We start from the raw sequence: 20,043 nt of genomic DNA, 5'->3' as shown, positions 1-20,043 counted from the left end.
ATAATACACATGCTGTTGTTTATATTTGGTGGCTGCTGGGATGAAAGATGACAACCTTCATCTGCTGAGGACATTCATTTGACTTATTTCAATGTCACTTCCTTTGTCTCTTTCAGCTCCTGCTGTGTTCATCTGTGACAAGGAAACTGAAGAGGTCTCCAAAAATCAGCCCTCAGTGTGGAGCAGGCCTGCATCAGCTGCGTCTGTCTGCACATCACACCTGGTAACGCATTTCTTTTAGACTGAAAGTTCTTGACACATCAGACATATAATTCCTCTAAAACAGCTGATGATCACTTCATCCTGCAGCTCTTCGGCACTCCGTCACTGCTGCGAGACAACAGGCGGCCTGAAGGATACAGCTGGCGTGGTTCATGGGATGTATTTTTCACACCTGCCATCGAGGCTTTATGGTCACACAGTAATGGATCTCCTCCTGCCAGTACCTGCTGTCATCTTCATCCTTACAGTTTTGAAGAGGAGGAGTCGGGTTTAACTGTGCAACATGGAGCTTTCAGCCCGCCTGAAGTCTTAAAAACATGTCATAACTGCATGCAGAGCTTTAGCTGTTCGAACACAAATATTGATTTTTACCTCAATTTGAGGTCAGAGGAAAAATAAAGAAGTTTGTGACCCAACAGTCAGCAAAAGAAGCCGTTAAAGTCATTACTTCTTGTTAAGTAAGCTGTGAAATCCACTTATGAAAAGCTGAGGAAGATTATCCATCACACTGAACTCCAAGCCTCAAACTACTTTTGTGAAATTATGTTTTGCCTGAGTGCTTTTTAATATTGGTCTCTGGCAAGCGTCAGTCTATTACAGCCCACAGAAAGAAATCTCTGCAAGGAAATAATCTCTCACTTTTGTGGTCAACGTGTCAACAAATACGATGGGAATAATTGGGGTGAATGTGTGCGAGACAGGAGGAATGAGCTGTGAAGGTGCTCACTTTCAAATCATGTTTATGAGGACATCTAGTGGCTTCTTTCTCCCACGTTCAAGTGAAAAGACGAGACTTCTCCATAGAACAAAACTGCTTTATTCCACAATATAAACTTGTAACATCTTCAGCTCCCCCTAAGTCCTTCCCACAGTATCCTTCGCTGGGTTACGCGCCGCAGCGGCTCATGTCAGCATCGTCCTGCTGCATCGCCGCCGCGGAGCTGTAATCCGCCCATCTGTGAAGCTTTCTGTACATCACACCATCGCTAAAGCACCGACACAACTCAGCCGAGATCAAGCCATTTAAGTCAATTCAGACAAAAAATTATTGCTCAGATAAATAAACCTATTCTACAAAAAAAGGGAATAATTATATTAAGATGCATGTACTAAACACTGGATTTCAAAGAAACAAATTTTAATAGTAATTTTTTGGGGGGATAGTGGATGAAAACCTTGACTTCTGTCCCCTTAGCTCTGGTTTAACATGCAAGGAGGTTCAGGAGAAGAGAATATTAACCCTCGATTAACCCCGGGTGCATCATGATTTAGACTCCTTTGGGCTGACGTAATGGAATCCCATGCAGCACACTTCACATCCTGTTTTTTTTTTTCTTTTTGACAACCACAAACAATTCATAAGAAGAAAGAAATATATATAATATATATGTAAAAATACAAAAAATAACTAAACATTATAGTTCTGGACAACAAGTCAAAGAGGAGATAGCACCGTTGTTACAAAAGGGTTGGACAGACGGGACGGGGGTGAGGGGGGTACAGGATCAGTGACACATCCAGACTGGTGGCTCCAACAAACGGACCGACGGCTCTTCAGCCATCATTCGGGAAAATCTCCACTTTCTCTTCATTTTCTCATGTGTCCATCGCTCAGTGTACACCTCACGCAAATGTAGTCCTCCTTCTCCGCCGTCTCGGCCGTAACGCCGACGCAGACTTGGTGGAACCACTGGTTACAGCTGCCGTCACACTGCACCCAATCCACCTGCAGGCAAACGCACAAGTGGCTGATTTAACATTTGACCTGCGATAAGAGATTCTTTCGGGCCACTTGGGGGCAGCACAGCACTCACATGTCACTTCCTCAGTTTATAAGGTGAACTTGTTAGCCAACAGTTGCTTATATTTTCACATCCAGCAGACACAACGTTATCGTTCATCATCTGGAGTCGTGTTTGTGGCCACCTGACGAATGTAAATTAATTGTTGATCTTGATCTCAGATGAATCAAGTCAAACAAGAACAGCTGGAAGTGCAAGTTCAGTAAAAGCACCTGCAACACAATCCAGTCATTTGTGAGTGTCTGGTAAGAGCCTGCGTTAAAAGACAGCAAAGGCGTGATGTGAGGGAGTTAAAGCCAGTAAGAGTGTGCATCACGTCTCACAGAGAGAGAGGAGCACCCAACCTTAGCAGACAGCTCACAGTGATGAATATTATAATATGACCAGTAAAAATGTGCTGTGATAAACAGCATCCAAGAGCTTCACAGTCGCAGCTGAAGCATGCACACAGAAAATGTCACCATAATCCAAGAGTGAGAGGAGAGCTGCCTCAATAAGCACCTTCTTACTCTGCAGAGGAAAACATGTCTATTCTTAGAGAAGAAGTTTTTTTCCTTAAACTGCTAAATTACATGATATTTAAAAGTTAGCTTCTCGTTGATCCACATCACAGGATAAATACCACTACTACTGGATGTAAAATCATCTTATCTGACCAATCACCTTTCTGCCTGCACTCCTTGAGTCAGATGGTCTTTGGATGCATCTCTTAAATATGGCGGCAGAGCAGGTGGTCCAATCACAAACAGTCAAGTATCTTACATGATACTTCACTCAGAGGTTTTTCTCACCTCATCTCCTTCTGGCAGCTGACACCTCTCTGCCGGACACACGGCCATTTCCTCATCGGAGTCGTCGGACTGAGAGAAGTCAGAGCGCGGAGAGGACGAGGTCGAGGCCGGCCTGCGCTGCAGGTTCTTTTTACTCATCTTCTGCCTTTTGTGAGTGTGCTTTTTGTCCTTCCCCCTGCGCTCGGCGTCTGAGTCTTCCCTCTCCAGATGCCGCTTTGCTTTCTTTTCTGAGCCAATCACAGTTCCCCTCACACCATTGATGCCATCCTGAAAACAGAAAGGACGCACATTAAAGCTGATGGTGAGGTGGCGTTGAGGAGCGCTTTGAGCAGCTCGTTTGGTGGTCGGAGCTCGCACCTGGTTCATTGGCAGAGCGTTTCCCTGAGAGTTAAACTGCATGTGTGTGTCACAGTCTGTGGGCGTGTCCTGTGGTGGCGACATGCATCTGTTTGTGTGCTGGCTGCTGGCTCTGTCCAATAAAACGTGGTACAGGCTCTGGACCTCCGGCAGAGACACCTGCAACAGGAGCCCCTCCACCATCAGCTCCTCCAGATCCCGACTTAAGCCTGTCACACAGGAAAATACCCAGAACATAAACATTAACAATCAATGAATAATTAACCATGATGTTTCCAAATAATGTACGGAAACTTCATTTAGCCACTACTGCAGGTAGAGCAGGAGGACACTGACCCTGCAGCGGGATGCATCTCTGCTCGGTGTAGAAGACCGTCTGACCATGGCTTGTCCTGTTCCACTCTGGAGTCAAGCAAGGCGCCTGTATCCAAAACAACAAACCCAAACTTAACAACTGCGAATGACCCTTTAACTGCTACAAACGGTGGCACAAGGAGATGAAAGGTGACCTGCGTGTCGTTGTGAGCGTCATGGCCGCCTGATGCCCAGCGCGTTAAGGTGGGAGGAGTTCCTGGCCTCTCTTCCAGTTCTGGTAGGTTACACGACTGTGAGATCTGCTGCGCTCGGTGCTGCCAGTTAACTGTCCTCTCGATCAGATAGTGCAGCGCGTCGCCCTCCGGCAGGCGCACCCCTATGTGCCGCAGAGACGCCAGCAGAGTGAGGACTTTGTTCAAGGGGGGCTTTTCTGATCGCTGGCACTGTGGACAGAGCCACGGCTGTGTTTCGCAGGAGCCTGAGGGGTCTCTGACACACACGCTGTGGAAGGCATCCCTGCAGAGTTCACACTGTAGCATGGCACCCATGGGCGCCTTCTGACAGACACACACTCTCAGGTCCATGCAGTCCGCTGTGGGAAGGAGCTTTGATTCGTTTGCTGCCCTGAGGTTAGAGAAAGCCTCCATCTCCCTCAAATGTAGCTCCTCCAGAGTTGCCAGCTGGTGAATAAAACAAGACAAGAGTCAGAACGTCTCCTGAGAGTGGCCGCACATCAATCCCATCGACTGCAGCCTCTTATATATATTTATGTTTGCAGGCTACTCTTAGACCTCCGACACTTACTGCAGAGGTAGAGTCCTTGGTCTCTGAAAGCGCTTTTTCCACATCACTGACAGTGTTGAGCCTTGGGGTTTTCTTCTTGTTGCTCTTAGGTGATTCTTTCCCTTTCTTCACCTTCCTCTTTGGAGAACCAATGTTTCCAACTTCACATCTTGGACACAGGACCTGTGAAGAACAAAATAACTGTCAGGCGTTTGCATTAACAGGCCCAGAGGAGTAAGGACCAAAGTTCACTGGCACCTTGTTTTGTTTTGTTTTTTTTGCTATATTTTCTTTTCAGTGTATTTTTGCTAAAGCGGCTCACATCTCTGAAGTGAAATTAACTTGTATAAATGTATGAACATGACTGTATTTCTTGGCAATTGGCTGAAAATGCACAATTTAAGATAAATGTCTTGCACATATACAACAAAACTATTTTTTGTGTTTGTAATTAGTGAGCGAGAGGGAGAGAAAGAAGGACAGCAGCAAGAGTCTCTTTAAACCTCCATCTTGTCTCCTCCTGCTCTGTATGGAGATGAATACTTTGTTTTGATACCATCATGACTTTCTGGCTTTCATTACATATTTTTTCTGTTTATGGTGTTAGACGATGGAACGACTATGAAACAGAGATTTAATGGCCCATAAATACTATGTTAACCAGGCAGCTGTCCTCAAGCTGCTGCGCATCTGATCAAATCCTCTTTTTATTATTATTATCGTCATCTGGCAAAATGATCATAGCTACAGTTTGTGTTAGAGTTTTGAAAATGATCACAGAGAAAGTTAAGATTGTCTTCCTAAAGCATCTGTTACAACATCTAAATGAGCTGCAAATGTGTATTCAATATTATAAATGTTGGTATTGGAAGTATGGCAGCTGAAGAACAGATGCTCCTCCATTGAAACATTTCCAGGACGATAAAACAAAAGGAGCCATAATGTAATCACATCCGGTGGACACGAGGAGCAAGACAGCTGAACCCTGACGGCCGCGTGGTCTTACTGCTCATTTTCAGTGATTTTACCTCCAGTAAGGTAAAGGTGGAGTCTTTCTGAAGGAAAGTTGTAGCTGCAGATTCTTTCCATTCTTGCACTTCCACCATCAGAGACTCCAGCCTGTCTAAAGGCTCCAGGTGGACCTGAATAGCTTGTCCTCGCAGCACCATGTCAGAGAGGCTGTCCATCATCGGCTGGCTGCCGCTGGCCTGAAAAAAGCAGATTATTTCAGCGGTGCAATCAGCCAAAAATCAACCCAACAATGAGAGAATAAGTCAGAAATGTCAGGTGTGTCCTAACCTGAAGCTCCTCGGCTTCTTGAAGCCACTCTCGCGCTTTTCTGATGGTGTCTTTCAGCAGAAGACAGTTTGGGAGGTAAGCAGGGATGCCAGATGCCTTCTCAGCAGCAGCACTCAGAGTCTCTATGGAGTGTGGAGGTCTGCGGTGGGCAGCAAAACACAAATGATGTACTGTAGGTAAAACACTTGGACACAATACCTGCATCAAGTCAGTAACTCCCTATAACAAGAGCTGTCATGGCATTTCCTTTCGACACCTTCACTGGAAGCTTTCTGACATTATTTTTCCGACCGGCACTTTCAAAATGTTCAAAATCTCCTACGCACACAGTTTTTATAGGACACTTTAAAGCCCACAATTTCTTTCAAAATAAGACTCTACACATGGAAAATAACTTAACTGAATCATCTTAGGCTAAAAACAACTATAAAACACAATTCTAAACCATATTTTTAGTACAGTGAAACCCAAAATTCAAAGCTGCGGGAAACTAAGCAATGGTGAGCCAACAAAAAACTTCTGAAAAATGTTGAAATTTAAGGCCTGACTTGAAATTAGTTTTTCTGACAATGGAGAGAAAGGATGCACATTACTGACAGCCATGCCATTAAAGCCTCTGAAAAGCACTTGTGACAGTTAATACTGAACAACACTGAGTACCAATGAAATGAGGGCAGAACTAAATATGATGCTCACTTTTTGTTGATCTTGTTGAATATTCTAGCAGCAGCATTTTGCACTAGCTGTAATTAAAATGAAGCAAAATCAGGAGCACTGACGTAATATTACATTATTCACGTACAATCAGTGCAGAAAGGTACAGCTAGGATACATAACACAGACATGATTCGGTTTTGGATTTAAGCCACTACTGACAGAGCAACCGATCACAACATCCTCTTGTCAGTGTTTTGGATGTTTGTCCACACTGTGGCTCAGACGCTAACGTCATCACGGATCAGTCAGCGCTGCCCTCACCTGGCTTTCAGGAGGCTGCTTGCTTTGTCCTCCCAGTGCTCGGACACGGTGAGCAGCTCCTGCAGGCGCGCCATGGCTTTCTCCACGGACGGATGAGGCGTCAGGCCGACTCCCTGGTCGATGAGCCTCCTCATGGTCTCCAGAGTGAGCGTGGCGGGCTGAGCGCTGGCCTGCTGCACGCCCTCCAGCCAGCGTGCCTGTTCCAGCCTCACTCTCAGGCGGGGCAGCTCGGGCAGCTCCACGTCAAAGTCAAAGCTGACGTCTAAGAGGCTCTGGATCTCAGCCACGCTGGGAACTTCATCTGCCAGGACCTTCTCGCTGTGCTGCTGGAAGTCTTCGATGCGATTCAAGAGCTCCTGAAGAAAGACGTCAATTCAAACAAAGAGTCAAAACCATTCTGCATACCTGAGTTCTGTATTTAAGTCTCAGTCATTATCGCCTAACGACAAACTATATAGTTATCCTAAGTCGGACAGACACTGTACAGTTCAGAGGACAGGTGTACAAATCAGTCTTAAAACAACAGTCAGGTACTCGTATGAACAGTACAGCAGGTTTTTCTGGCTGTTATTATTCCTTTTTCGTGATGTAAGGGTGATAATCGGGCTTCAGCAGTCTGCCTTAGCTGAATCAAGTCAGTATCTGCCAAAGTTACAGTTCTTTTGGTAGGCGAGTTAAAATCACAGATTTCTCCTCCACAGCCTACCTTCAACATGGGGGCTTGAGGGAGACTGCAGGGGAGGTTGTACAGCTGCCTCACGAACGAGCTCAGCTCCTCCACAGTCAGCTGGCTGCAGGATTTCCCATTACCACACCGATACCTAGAAGACAGCGTCAGATGAATTAAAGAACTGAAGCCCATTAACGAACTGGTATCGTTTCCCGACTGGAGGAAACAAGTAAGGAACCGTGGAGACAGCTAATCTATAAACCTGATGTGTTTGAGTGTATTAATCCTACCTGGTCTGCCTCTTGCCATTTAAGAGCTGCTGTGCCACCGAGGAGCACTTTTCTGCATCTTGTGTGACCAGACGTAGCCGACGCAACAAGTCGTTGTCGGGGAACAGCCTGGACTCAGATTCAGCAAGAAGAGAGCGAAACACCGGCAGGCCTGAGGAGAGAACATCTGATTAATCAGTCTGACACATAACGAAACATCCAGTCTAAATAACCTGCGACACACTGCGCCGACTTGCCTTTCATCACTTTTGGCCACAGTGACTGTGTTGTTTTGAAACCAACCAACACGACATGCTTTATAACTGTTAAAAAAAAAACAAAAAAGGAAAAAAAAAACAAAAAACTTGTGTACATATATTTATATTGTGAGATTTTTTATTTTACTGCTGTTATAGTTCTTCTATTGTTGTATTTTTTACTTACTTTCTTATTTTTATATTATTTACTTACTGTCATATTTTTAACTTTTTAATTGCTTCTTCTTGATAGATGTGTCATGCACCAACCTCACCAAAGCAAATTCCTCGTATGTGTAAAATCATACTTGGCAATAAAGCTTTTTCTGATTCTGATTCTGATTCTGAACTTAGATTACGACGACTATATCAGATGCATTTAAGTGAACCTGCAGTTTTTACATGTATCCAGGGTTCACTGTTTTCAGTGTTTAGTACTCAAAAAAATCAACCTGCACACACTCCGAACATGCTCACAAAGGTAACGGATCATTTTGACACTAGCTGATTTCTGAGTTTCAATCACTGTAAGTGCTGCTGGCATTGAGTAACAGAACTTTGATCACACTGAAGGAGAAGATTTTTATTTCCGTCTGAATATTGTTTTGTAAGCAGATGCCTGCAGATGACTCTGGACCTTATTAGCTGGTAAACACAATGACACCACAGCTTGAAGCCTTACCCTTGTCCAAGTTCAATAAAAATACCACAGAAAATGAGTATCTCACATGTTTTTGCTAATGGTACGTCCAGGGGTTCACCAAAAAAGGCCATTTCGTGTAATTACTCGGATAATACCTATATTTAAAATAGGAAATCTATATTTAGGCCATATTTCCATTATTCCCATTCACTATATTTCTCATTTGAAATCCTGTGTAATGCCCCTATAAACCACCGCTTTGGTCCATTAACACTTCGTTTTCTTATTTGCTCTTGCTGTTTACCTTTCTTCTTTTCCAGTTTAGCCTCTAGAGTCTCTGACACGAGGGAGGCCCAATCATCATACAGCTCAGCTCGCTGCTTCACAGCATTCATCATGGGGAACAGGTCGTCCAGTGTGTATCTGTAACTGCAAACAAACACAACCCTCAATTTCTGGAGGTATGCAGTAATAATAAGACACAGATCTGCTTCAGGAGGTCCTTCCAGACATGTAATATTCATTACATTCACACATCGCACAGACACCGTGTTCTCTGATCTCTGTGAACAAAGCCTGTTTACTGTCTCTGGATCAGCTCCAGAGGGACTTACTTCAGTGTGAAGTTGGCGACGGGGCAGGAGCAGAGGTCGCTGATGTGGTGCAGACAGACCAGAACCCCAGGGCTACAGGGACAGGTGAGGGCCGACAGGTAGCAGGTGGTCCTGCACTTGGCACACTGCCGCTCGTCATCCTGGAGGTGATCGTATCTTGCCTCCTTGCAATGCACCACCCCCTGAAGGTGTGGGACAATAACAGAGGTGTTAAAAAACAAGTCAAAGTAGAACGCAACAGGGTGAGTGTGTTCGCTTGAACCGACGCTTCACACGGTGTTAAACACGTAATCGCTGTAAAGACACAAAACGTACACAGTAAAAGCAACTGTTAGCAATTATTATGTGTTTTTACACACAGAGAGGAAATTTTATTTTGCAGAAAGGTAGTTGCGTGCACATCCTGTCTGTATTTAGGCCAGATGCAAGATAACAGCATCCCACACGAAGAAACATAATCTACAGAAACTATAATGGCGTACTGGCATGACAGTGAGGACTATCCTACCATTTTCTTAATTTTCTCTCTCAGCCTCTGCTCTTCTTGGATCATGGCGACCATGTCCTTATGGACGGCCGAAGCCAGGACCACGTCGAGTGTTTCTGCTTTCAAGGCCATGTTGCACACCATCTCGTCGTGGGAGAACACATTGTACCGGTGCAGCATACGATAGTGGTCGACGCACTGCCTGCCAAGTGGCATCTGGAGAGCAAAGAGATGGTTTGAAAGGACAGTTCATGTCATGTTCAAAGTCACGGGACTGGCTAATGCGTGAAATTCACTGAAAATGAATCTGCCACAAGTTTGATGACTGATAAATCATTTTTCAAACACGGTCATTTTTTCTGGTTCTGAAACTGAACACTGAAAAAAACTGATTGTCTTTGGAAGTCACCGCGTTGTCTGTGGTGACTGTTTTTCATCTGATGCTTTACAGACCTGATGATTAATTGAGAAAATGATCTGTAGGTTAATTGATAATGAAAATAATTGCTGCAGGCCTACGTGAGATAAAAACTAAAACAAACTGCACCAGTCTTTCCCTGCAGCTCATAATGACGGCCTTTAAAAAAACACCATATGAACACTGCAGTACTGTAAACCACATAAACTGTTTCTTTGTGTAATTCTTGTTTACCATTAGAAATGCTCCCGTCTTTCACAAAGGCTGTCATTCAATGTAATTATGCTTGAGGCAGTATTTTCATTAACTTCACAAACAACACGATGCGTTGTTAGGAGCAACAGGAATAAAGTGATGCATACCCAGTCCACGGTGCAGAAGTTGACCGCCTCTGCGAAGTTGAAGCCCTGATTGAAGCCGCTGTGGTAGGCTCTGGGAAACGTGATGACAAACTCACCCGCACACTGGTTTGTTCTGTAAATCTGAAGGACGGCAGAGACAAAAGAGGATGATTTATGATCCTGTTGAAAAGACCAGCTGCTCGTTCAGGAAAATGTCAGCTGCGCATGACAGCGTATAACTGATAGAAAGCATCGGTGCATGAGAGCAAAGCTATATGAACACGTACTGGCACCCCGTGGGCCATCAGGGTGTTGGGGTTCATGATGGTGACTAGCTGGTGCAGCAGGTCAGGCTGAGACTCAAACAGCTCCGGGGCCAGTTTCCTCATCACCTCTTCCAGCTGCTCTGCAGCAAAACCAGGAGCACCGTACCAGGTTTTGGGTTCCCCCCTTGGAGAAAGCAAGATAAACATAAGATTTTGGTTAAACTGACACAAAAACATCAAAGTCTTGATGTGACCTTTGCCATCAAAAGCCACCGTAAGTAATCTATGCTCTCATCAAGGACAGTAGCAGAGCTTTAGTAGCAGCAGGCTTTTCTTCTTAAGTACCAGTGCAGGTAGTTGATGGAGTAACTCCAGTGATCCTCGATGTGCCAGCAGAAGGAGGAGAAGCACATGCCAACATAAAGCCACGGCAGCGTCATCCCACAGATGTCAGCTGTCACATGAGTCAGTACAGACGGGTTCATCATCGCCAGGTTGTTCAGGTTCCAGCCACACTCGAGGTATTTCTGAAAGACAGAAAACACGGCGAGTTTAATAACACAGGAGTCACTGTTAAAATACTGTTCACACCACTTAATTCTATGTTAGACTGATGATATCTGATGGAGTCAGATGTGGCTGCCACATGGGGGTTTCTGCAGGAAGTTAAATTTAGGACTTTTCCAGACATTTCAATAACAAATGGAACATAATTTAATACCCAAATCATGATCATATCATGAAAGCATATCACAGTTTTTAATACTAGCAGTATATAACAATATACTGCTAGTATACTGTGCTCCTGCAGCACAATTTACTGTCGCAACAATCCCACTTTTAGTTTATAGGTGTGTCAAAGTCTCTCAACAGCCCACAATCAGCCATAAAAAATGGACTAACATTAGTGCCAGCACGAGGGAAGAGAAAATGACCTGAAACTGAATTCATTGCTTTTTAAGCAGATGCGCCGGCCACATTTTGATTCCACAGACATCTCGACAGCTTTGGGGCGGTTTGATTCATACCTCATCAGCAGGGGAAACCTTAAATTTTCCGTTCGGAATAGGAAATCCGCTCCCAAACTCCTTTGAGGCAATATCTGCTCCATATTCTACAGTGACGTCCTCCTCGATGGCTCCCACCAAACGCCAGAACTCTTTCTCCACCAGCTCTGTGGGTACCATCTGCAGTGAATACAAGTAAAACACATCCAAATTTAACATACTCGCAGCAGGAGAGGCCGATTTATTTTGAACCCTCTTCTACTTACATGAACCGGCATGTTGAAGTAATCAGATTTGAATGCATCAGCCATTTGCCCAAATGCACGCAGGGAATAATCTCTGTACGCTTGTTCAAAGCCGAAAGCCTCATGAGGTTTGTTGCATTCCTACGAGTAAGATAAAAAAAGCAGCGAGTAGCAGACAGACTTGTTTTAATAGCTCACACAGCCCATTACTCAAGAGTCAATTTGTATTATGTTAAAGCAACATTATGCAACTGTTTTACTTTAAAATAACAGCTTCAAAATCATGCTGATGGTACACTGACACAGTGGAATGGTGCCTCTTTCATTCCACGCCTGCTTTTGCACTGTGTAACTTGGGTTTAGCAGAATCCACATTTAGTGCTTTAGGCACTACGTCACACACCAACAACTTTGTCTTCAAGCTAGCTCGACATTCTGAGCGCGTGTTTATCGTTTTTTCCAACCTGCTCCACGCTCAGGCAAAATATGACAGCTACAGCAGCCTGGAAAATGGTTGTATGGCCACTGAATTTGATGAATGTGCTGTTTATCAAACCACAACGGAGACAGGAATTAGATGTCGGAGAGCGTTTCTGGTGGACAATGTTTTATGGAGAAGATAATTGATTTACAGTTTATTGATGGACAGCTTTACTTGCTGCCACAGTAACCGTTAATAAGTGCTAACTGTAACCGCAGTTAGCTAGTTACTCATGCAGCTAGCTGGTCTATGAGCCGCCTCTGCCCAGAGAGAGAGCTCAGAGAACTGACATCTGAAGGGAGCACACAGGCATTTTCTACATTAAATAAGATCCAGATCAGAGTCCTGATGGGAGCCGCTGAGAATCACCTCGGTATGACAGTGGTGTGAAAGTGAATCACACTCTGAAACTGTTCAAAGTTACGAAAAATACCAATTCTTGCATAATGTTGCTTCAGCGAAGCAGCAGTTCATCCTCACCTGAGCCAGACACTTGGGGCACCTCCAGTCTCCTTTGGGGACGTCGTGCAGAGGAGGGATCAGGCAGAAGGTGTGGTAGCTGTCATCACAACCGTCACACAGCAACAGACGGTCTTCTTCTCCCCCACTGCCACACACCAGACACACAACCAGATCCACCTGCAGAACAAAAGGGGAAGCTTGTGATGACTCTGTTTCAACGACTGACAAGAGCAGCTTCAAGACAGGAGTGAAGAGTAACTTCTCTTCTCCACAGAGCTTTTTCTATCAGGAACCTGTTATCTACTCACACAGAATGTATTATTTACAGATTTAAAGAGTTTCAGAATGCAAGTACAACATATTAGAAACGTTGTCTAATGTAGCCTCCATGTACACTGGTCAATCCAGCTGAGATCTGATTCACTTTGTCTCACGCTTAGCCACATATAAACTTCTCTGTCGGCCAGATCAGCTTGTGTTTGATCGTATTTGTAGAACTCCCTGAAGTTTTTCTTGTTGCTTTAATCAGATGGAGAACAAACAGCTCATTCCTGCGTTATGTTTGTGTAACTTTAGCTGCTGTTATCGCTGGGACAGAGGAGACAGAACGTGGATTTGCTAAGAAAATCAGACAGACTGCGTGCTGCTTCAGTTACACTTTGGAAGGAGTAAAGATTACGGAGGCGTTTTGGAGACACAGATACTTTTTCTTTTCATCATCTGGCTAGAATGTGTCTCACACCATCTCCATCCTCAACGCCTCTTGTGTTTACACTTGGCTTTATCAGGGTGGGACAGCAAGCCCATCTGCGCAAGACACATGTGCCAGAGTGCAAATGGGGTCTAAATGCCAACTTTTATGCAATTCAATGTGAATGTTAACCTCATTTTCTGTTCTATACATCATTTGTGTTTACTTGTGGACCCTAGGAAGGCTACAAATTGCATTAGCAGAAGCTAAAGTGGCTCCTCTAAACAAACTTTCACACTATTTTCACAGCACAAGTCTAATATTACGTGATTAAAGCTAAGCTCGGACTTCCAATGATGCATTAAACAGACCGGCTTATTAATTTTTGATCAAGAATTTTGATATCTCATGCAAGTTTCATCTCCTCCAAAGACATTTCTACTCACTGGGCTCGGAGGAACAGGAGGGATGAATTTCTTGTACCGTGACTTGGATTTGTCAGCTTCAATTATTGGTTCCTTACTCTCAGCTTGTTCCTGTTTTACTGGAATCGGAATCTCTTTCTCTGCAAGACAACAGGAAACATTAATTACATCATTACGCAACCTGCCATGTTTTAATAAGAACTTCTACAGTGAAAACTCTTGACTCTATCGCGCCCCCATGGGATTTACAAGCAGTAAACAAAACATTTAATAAATGTTTATACCACACTATGATGTAGTTGTGCTTACATCTTTTAAATGTTTATTAGTGCACATTATTTGTTAACAATTAGAACTTCTCCAACAAGACATATTTTATATTTTTTACACCAATGTTTTATTATATTGTCATTCGCTATCTTTTTACACACCAGCCTCCATTTTTCAGTGACCACAGGACGAGTTACAGTTGTCGAAAAATACACGAATCAACACGTATTTCTGCTTATAACTATGATGCATTTATGAAAGGTTTATATAGTGTAAATAGGGAGAGGGGGTGTTACTGTAGATACTACAAATGCCATATGTATAACTCTACTTTCCACTCTGGGATGCAAAGCCTGACCTGGTTCTTGCTTGGCAACGAACGAGCCCATCCTCCGCCTCAGGTTCGGCTTGCTGTCTGCGGGCTCGCCTGGCTCAGTCTTCACACAGAAGGCCTGCAGAAAAAGTGGGTTGTGAGACGGCGGGCAAACTAAAACTGTGATATAAATGTGAAACTACGTGGAGAACAGTGAAGAATGAAGTCTGCGCTGCTCGTTTCAGGACAGTTTTAGTCAGGTGTGCGTGGCGCTCTTCAACGACACCCACCTCATACTTCATGCGCTTGGCTCTGCGGGCACTGGGACATGTGTCTGGCATCTGGCCAAGCTGTCTCTGAGCCTGGTCCTGCAGCTTGAGCTCCATGGTGTCCACGCTCTCCATGCTGACTGGACTCTCCAATGGCTGGACTGGCTTCTGAACACACTGGAGGGAAACAGTGTGACAGTTTAAACCAACAGCTCACTCGATATTAAAAAAAGCAAATGTGGGCCTAACTGGAAATACCTGTATGCTAAAATGTGGTGAACAGTCAGATATAAATGGTATGAGTGTCTTAGAGAGGAAGTGTGAGTGTACATGTACCACAGCCTGCATTTTAAAGGGATCTTCTTCAGTTTAACCGCCGTAATAACATAAAAACAGGGCAATGTGTGACGATAACTAGGAAGTGTCAGAATCTACCTAATGCTGCTGAAAGACTGGGACACTTTATCTAAGACAGTAGATGATAGTTTCAATTTGAACAGCCGGAGGACAGAAGAGGCTGTAAGAAGGATGTGGTTAGTTACAGTTTGTCAGCTCAAACAAGGAGCACAGAAACTAAGGGGGAACATGCTACATCAGTGGAAGTGCGCAGGTGATGAATGTCAGACTTTCAGGAGTTACATGTGCATTGGTTTAAATAATTAGTGTAGCACTTTTGAAGGACAGAAAAGAAAACTACAATATTTGAACTGAGACATAATTAGCACTCAACTGCTGACTGGCACAGAAACAAAATATCTCACATTTGGCCCAAGATACATGTTATGTGCAGACTGAGTTGCTACAGTGAGGATCGCCTGAGTGCTGTAAAACTGGCAAATGACTGTTTGAGGACAAGTCAAACTCACAATACGGTGTCTGAACATACATACAGTACACTTCCAGCCACAGACAAACGTGCATTTTGTTAATTGTGAGGCCGAGAGGCTTCTAACCACGACACAAACATACCTTTTCAAGTTCAGGATCAGCCTCCAAACGCATCAGTTTGGAAGCTGCCTCTGGTGCCTGAGGCAAGAGAGAGCTTGGGTAATTAAACAATTTAGAGTGACCTGTCCAAAGGTCACATGGTACCAATCCAATGACCTTGGACAAGCTCTCTTGCAACATGTTATGGAATATTAGGGTGCAAAAGCTGACATGACAAGACACTAGATAATAAATTGGCTTTCAGTGTATTAGTCAGACATCAGAGTTACCCTCCCAACTGAAACAAAAATACTATTAAAAACTCAAATTTTGAAATAAAATACAACATAAAACATAGATATAACCAACACAGAACATGCATATCCGAATAATGCATTTCTTTCTTTTTATCTTTATGGTCTGTTGGTCAGCCTGTAATCCATATTCCCTACAAGTCTTTGATCGACTTGTTTCATGTTCAACGTAAAGTGTAACAAAGGCGTATTTCACTCTGACTGCAGCATCCAATAATTGGTAGTAATAAACAGTGTGAATAAACATTATTAGGAATTTGTTTACAGATGAGCCACACACGGTCGTGTGTGTGACATGCTTTGTGCTTATCATGAAGAGGAAGTTCTTCTGCGTCCAACTCACCAGCAGGTTTGCTCCACTTTGAAACAGATTGTAGGGATAAAGAATTTTCTCATAATGTCCTCGCAGGTGGGAGCCGACAGCCTTGCCGGGGGCGAAGCCCATTTGTAGTGCAATCTTAGTCCATCGTCTGTCCCGACAAACAATGTCAAATCCACCCTCATCTGCCACCAGCTGAAACGACAGTGAGTTAGGTTACTGTGTGAGCTGATAAACGGTATTTGAAAACCCTGTATACAATAATGTGCAGTGGTGTCAATTATCAACCTTATTTAGCTTATATAAATCCAAAATCTTCCGCTCCACATGAGGAATCTTCAGGGCACATCCCTGCAGATCCCAAAATTTGGCAATCTGGTCCAAGAAGTTGAGCTTGACTCTGGTCTGTGCCTGGGACAAAATAGAAGAAAAGGCGACAATCAGCTACAAAGAAGTTAAATTCAAGTTAAAAATAAACCGAGACAAAGAATCCTGCGAAAACCAAGATAATCACTGATCCAAACAGGCTGTATCCAGGATCACGAGGCAGTGTGACATGTTGGATAAAATAAATAAATAAATGCACTTTTAATTTCATTTTCAAATGTTTGGATTATATAACAATTAGGCATTGTAGTTTCCAGTGTAAATTTGTAATTTATCCTTTGTTACATAACAGCATCACAAGGCATTGATGACACTACTGCTCTTTGTTATTATTATCAGCATAGCCGTTACCGGCCTAGTAATTACAGTAACGAGGTAAAAATAAGACAATTAATGCACAATTTTAGAGCAAAAATGGATTCAGTGAAATAATGGCTGGTACAGTCTAAAAGACAAAACTCACCTCAAGCTCATTGAGCCTCTGGATCCGAGGAACAAAGTGAAGTTTGTCAACATCACAAGCAAACGGAGGCTGCCAACCCTGCCAAGAAACAAAATACACATGAAGGTCATCACAACACGTAGCCTGGGTGGGGATTTGTAGTGGGTAGTTTTTACAATTTTCAGTGCTGCAAAGTCATATCACTAATTCTATTTGTTTTTCCTTTCAAGATGGCTCTCTTCTAACCACTTTTTTTTCTCAAAACATGGACCCAAATTTAAGAAATGCTCCTATTCTTGAGTCACGGTGAATTAACTATGCTGGAATTGGGCACATAAAGGAAGCGTGTAACTACACGGCTGCAGGTTTTAAAACTGACGTTAGACTCAAGGATGGCTGAAAAGCAAGGCCTGCTGTTACTGAAAGAACACAGTGATCCTTTTCAGCTTCTGACACACAACACCAATCAATATTTGTGTCAATACTTCACACAGCTTAGCACACACTATGACAATAGCCCCCCATGCAAGCGGGGACCCAAGTTCTTGTTTTAAGTCAGTAGCCAACATCCCCCACTGGCACACAAAATGGCCAGATGGAAGACTCACCAGCCCAGCTTACCACAAAGCCAACATGGAGGACAACACCCTGCAACACAGGCTCACACATGAACACTGGCTCATCTTCAACAACCTTAAATTTCAATAAAGTGCAACACGACTTCAATGTTGTGTAACGTGGCGGGTTAAACCACAACTTCAACAGTCACAACTTGTTATTTAACAATAATAGTGGTCTTTGTAATGGAGTAACCCAGTGTGCTGCTTGTCCCATTCATGATGCAATTTCTCTAACACTCCACCATAAAGGGAACATTAATTTGGCCTGACCCATAAAACACACACTTGTTCATATATTCATTACAAGCTGCCAGCTGACCGAGAAGTGATGGATCACACAGACTCGACACAGTGACCCAACTGCAGCAGGATGCTCTTCAACAAATAATCCATAATTAACGTCGGCTGCAGGACTTTCAGGACACTGAAGGGCTGAAACAATCCACACCATTAACACCCATGTGTGTCTAAAGACCATATCATGATTTTCTGCGCAGCCGAATGGCTTCCGCATCGCCACCTCTATCAAAGCCGCGAGCTAAAAATTATGACAGGTTGGTTGAGAGCTGTTAGCTAGCGTTAGCATGCTAGCTAAGTGGCTCAATGACCGGACCGCCGAGGCTTTGTTGACACACGGTGAACCACGACTATAATCCACTTTTAATAACTTGACCATAACTATTACCGCCAACTAGCTCAAAGTCGACCAAACAAGCCTGGTTACGACGTTTATAACCACGAATGAGAGCTAGCTAGCGGTGGCAGCACAAAGAATGAACATAGCCGTTTATCCGCCATGTTGAACAGTCCCTTTAAATCCCGAGCGCTCGGTCCAGCTACAGCGTCTTAACGGTGCTCTAATTCAGCATCCGTGTCGGTGCGACGTTTTATCGTCGTTTATCACACTCACCGGAGGCGGTCGGACTTTGCAAATGCCAGTTTTTTCAGCTATGGGACGGATCTTATTGATGAAGGCATACGGATCTCTAAATTCTTCCCAGCTGGGCTCGAAGACCGGGCACTCCGGAGGAGGCTTGAACTCGTCCGGCCGAGGGTGGCTCATCGTTTCGGACCGACCCGGTGGAGGCTCGGACAGGACAGGGCACCGGTTTAAAAAAAAGTACCGCCGCGTTACGGTTTTCCTGGAGTGTTTTTATTTTTTTTAATCCCGTTTGTTCACCGTCAGACTCGGTGGCAGGCAGTCGTCATCAACACGAGAGGAGGCAGCTTACACACACATACAGCCTGCACACACACACACACACACACACACACACACACACACACACACACTCACAAACATACACTCTCTCTCACACACACACATCCATGCACAGTGAGGAGAATGTTCCAAGGCAGTGAGCACGTCCGCTCAAAAAACTAGACACCACGCAGTTTTATTAATGCGTGTTTGATTTCTCAGTTTCCGCAATGTTTGCTGCTCCGTCGACTTCTTGAGGAGTGACCAGAGCTAAATAACGTTCCCATTTTGTCAATATATGAGTATAATACACAAGTTGTAAATAGTTTTTTTTATTACACCCCGTGTTATATAAAGACATCAAATTGTTGCATTTTTCCTCTCACAGCCTCAAACTTTAGCACAGAAAGCTGAATTTAGCTGAATTTCCTGTTGAGCTGAGAGACTGGGCCCCAGCGGTGTCTCAATGTGCAACCATTAACGTGCAGCCAAAATCAAGAAACCGTTAATAAACTAATTAGTACTCAGGCTAATATATAAGACAGTCTGAATCGGGCTCAACTATAACAGTGATGGATTTTTCGTCCCCTAAAACCCACACACGTAAAGGCTTAAATGTTAAAAATTGAAATGTTTAGTAAAAACAAGTTGAAATGGGATTGAGGATAGGTGACAATGTGTGCATTTGTGTACTGTGAGGTTGTACTCTGATGCTGTGTGGGATTTATATGTGTATTTGTCAAATTTGCTGTACTCTGTCCGGTTTGGTGTATTTGTGTACTCTGAGGTTGTACAGAAGGTGAAACCAATTGTCCTTGCAGAAGGACAAACAGATCAATCTAAATCTCAATCTAGTGTGCTCCACAGGCCACAGCCTAAAATCTTGGTTAGACATCAAGTATGCTAAATATTTTCATCACCACCCAACAATACTTTGCATCTATTTGGGAATAATATTATAAGCTATTTCTCGCGTGGTGATATTAGAAAAGAGTAACCTGTCCTGGAAGTCTGTAAATCAATTCCCTTCTTTGTGGACTGTCTTGGTGTGTTTACACTTGCGCGGATGAATTCGTTCAGGTGACACCTTCACGGCCACCGGGACTCGTTGTTTAAATAGCCAGTCTGTGCGGTCTGATTGGATGTTTCTCAGCAGCG

The 20,043-nt window shown here is 43.8% G+C and overlaps 1 protein-coding gene across 2 annotated transcripts; it reads right to left on the bottom strand.

Annotated features, from left to right (window-relative positions):
• Positions 1-1,023: 1,023 nt before the first annotated feature.
• kdm5bb (lysine demethylase 5Bb) lies at positions 1,024-18,967 on the bottom strand. Of its 2 annotated transcripts, XM_070967852.1 has the most exons (28): positions 18,595-18,967; positions 17,086-17,163; positions 16,524-16,646; positions 16,260-16,430; positions 15,645-15,701; positions 14,697-14,852; positions 14,452-14,545; positions 13,845-13,963; positions 12,726-12,884; positions 11,786-11,905; positions 11,541-11,699; positions 10,858-11,039; positions 10,534-10,696; positions 10,268-10,387; positions 9,509-9,703; positions 9,001-9,182; positions 8,691-8,815; positions 7,508-7,658; positions 7,254-7,368; positions 6,548-6,903; positions 5,570-5,708; positions 5,299-5,478; positions 4,292-4,453; positions 3,682-4,167; positions 3,509-3,593; positions 3,173-3,381; positions 2,816-3,082; positions 1,024-1,948 (listed from the first exon to the last, which is right to left on the bottom strand). In XM_070967852.1, the coding sequence occupies exons 1-28, from the start codon at positions 18,745-18,747 to the stop codon at positions 1,811-1,813; spliced, it is 4,644 nt and encodes a 1,547-aa protein (XP_070823953.1). In that variant the 5' UTR covers positions 18,748-18,967; the 3' UTR covers positions 1,024-1,810. The 2 variants fall into 2 exon arrangements, with proteins under 2 accessions (XP_070823953.1, XP_070823954.1); XM_070967853.1 differs by lacking the exon at positions 15,645-15,701 and having other exon boundaries at positions 18,595-18,895.
• Positions 18,968-20,043: the final 1,076 nt, after the last annotated feature.

Source organism: Chaetodon trifascialis, chromosome 8 (genome assembly GCF_039877785.1).
Source record: "Chaetodon trifascialis isolate fChaTrf1 chromosome 8, fChaTrf1.hap1, whole genome shotgun sequence".
Classification (NCBI taxonomy): domain Eukaryota; kingdom Metazoa; phylum Chordata; class Actinopteri; order Chaetodontiformes; family Chaetodontidae; genus Chaetodon; species Chaetodon trifascialis.
The sequence above is the reverse complement of the archived record's forward strand: the minus strand, read 5'-3'. Positions and strand labels throughout refer to the sequence as shown.

Coding starts and splice junctions, on each gene's coding strand:
- kdm5bb (XM_070967852.1), bottom strand. CDS start 18,747: ATGAGCCACCCTCGGCCGGACGAGTTCAAGCCTCCTCCGGAGTGCCCG. Junction 16,647..17,085: donor AGAGGCTCAATGAGCTTGAG/GTGAGTTTTGTC, acceptor ATTTTGTCCCAG/GCACAGACCAGAGTCAAGCT. Junction 9,183..9,508: donor GAGAGAAAATTAAGAAAATG/GTAGGATAGTCC, acceptor CCACACCTTCAG/GGGGTGGTGCATTGCAAGGA.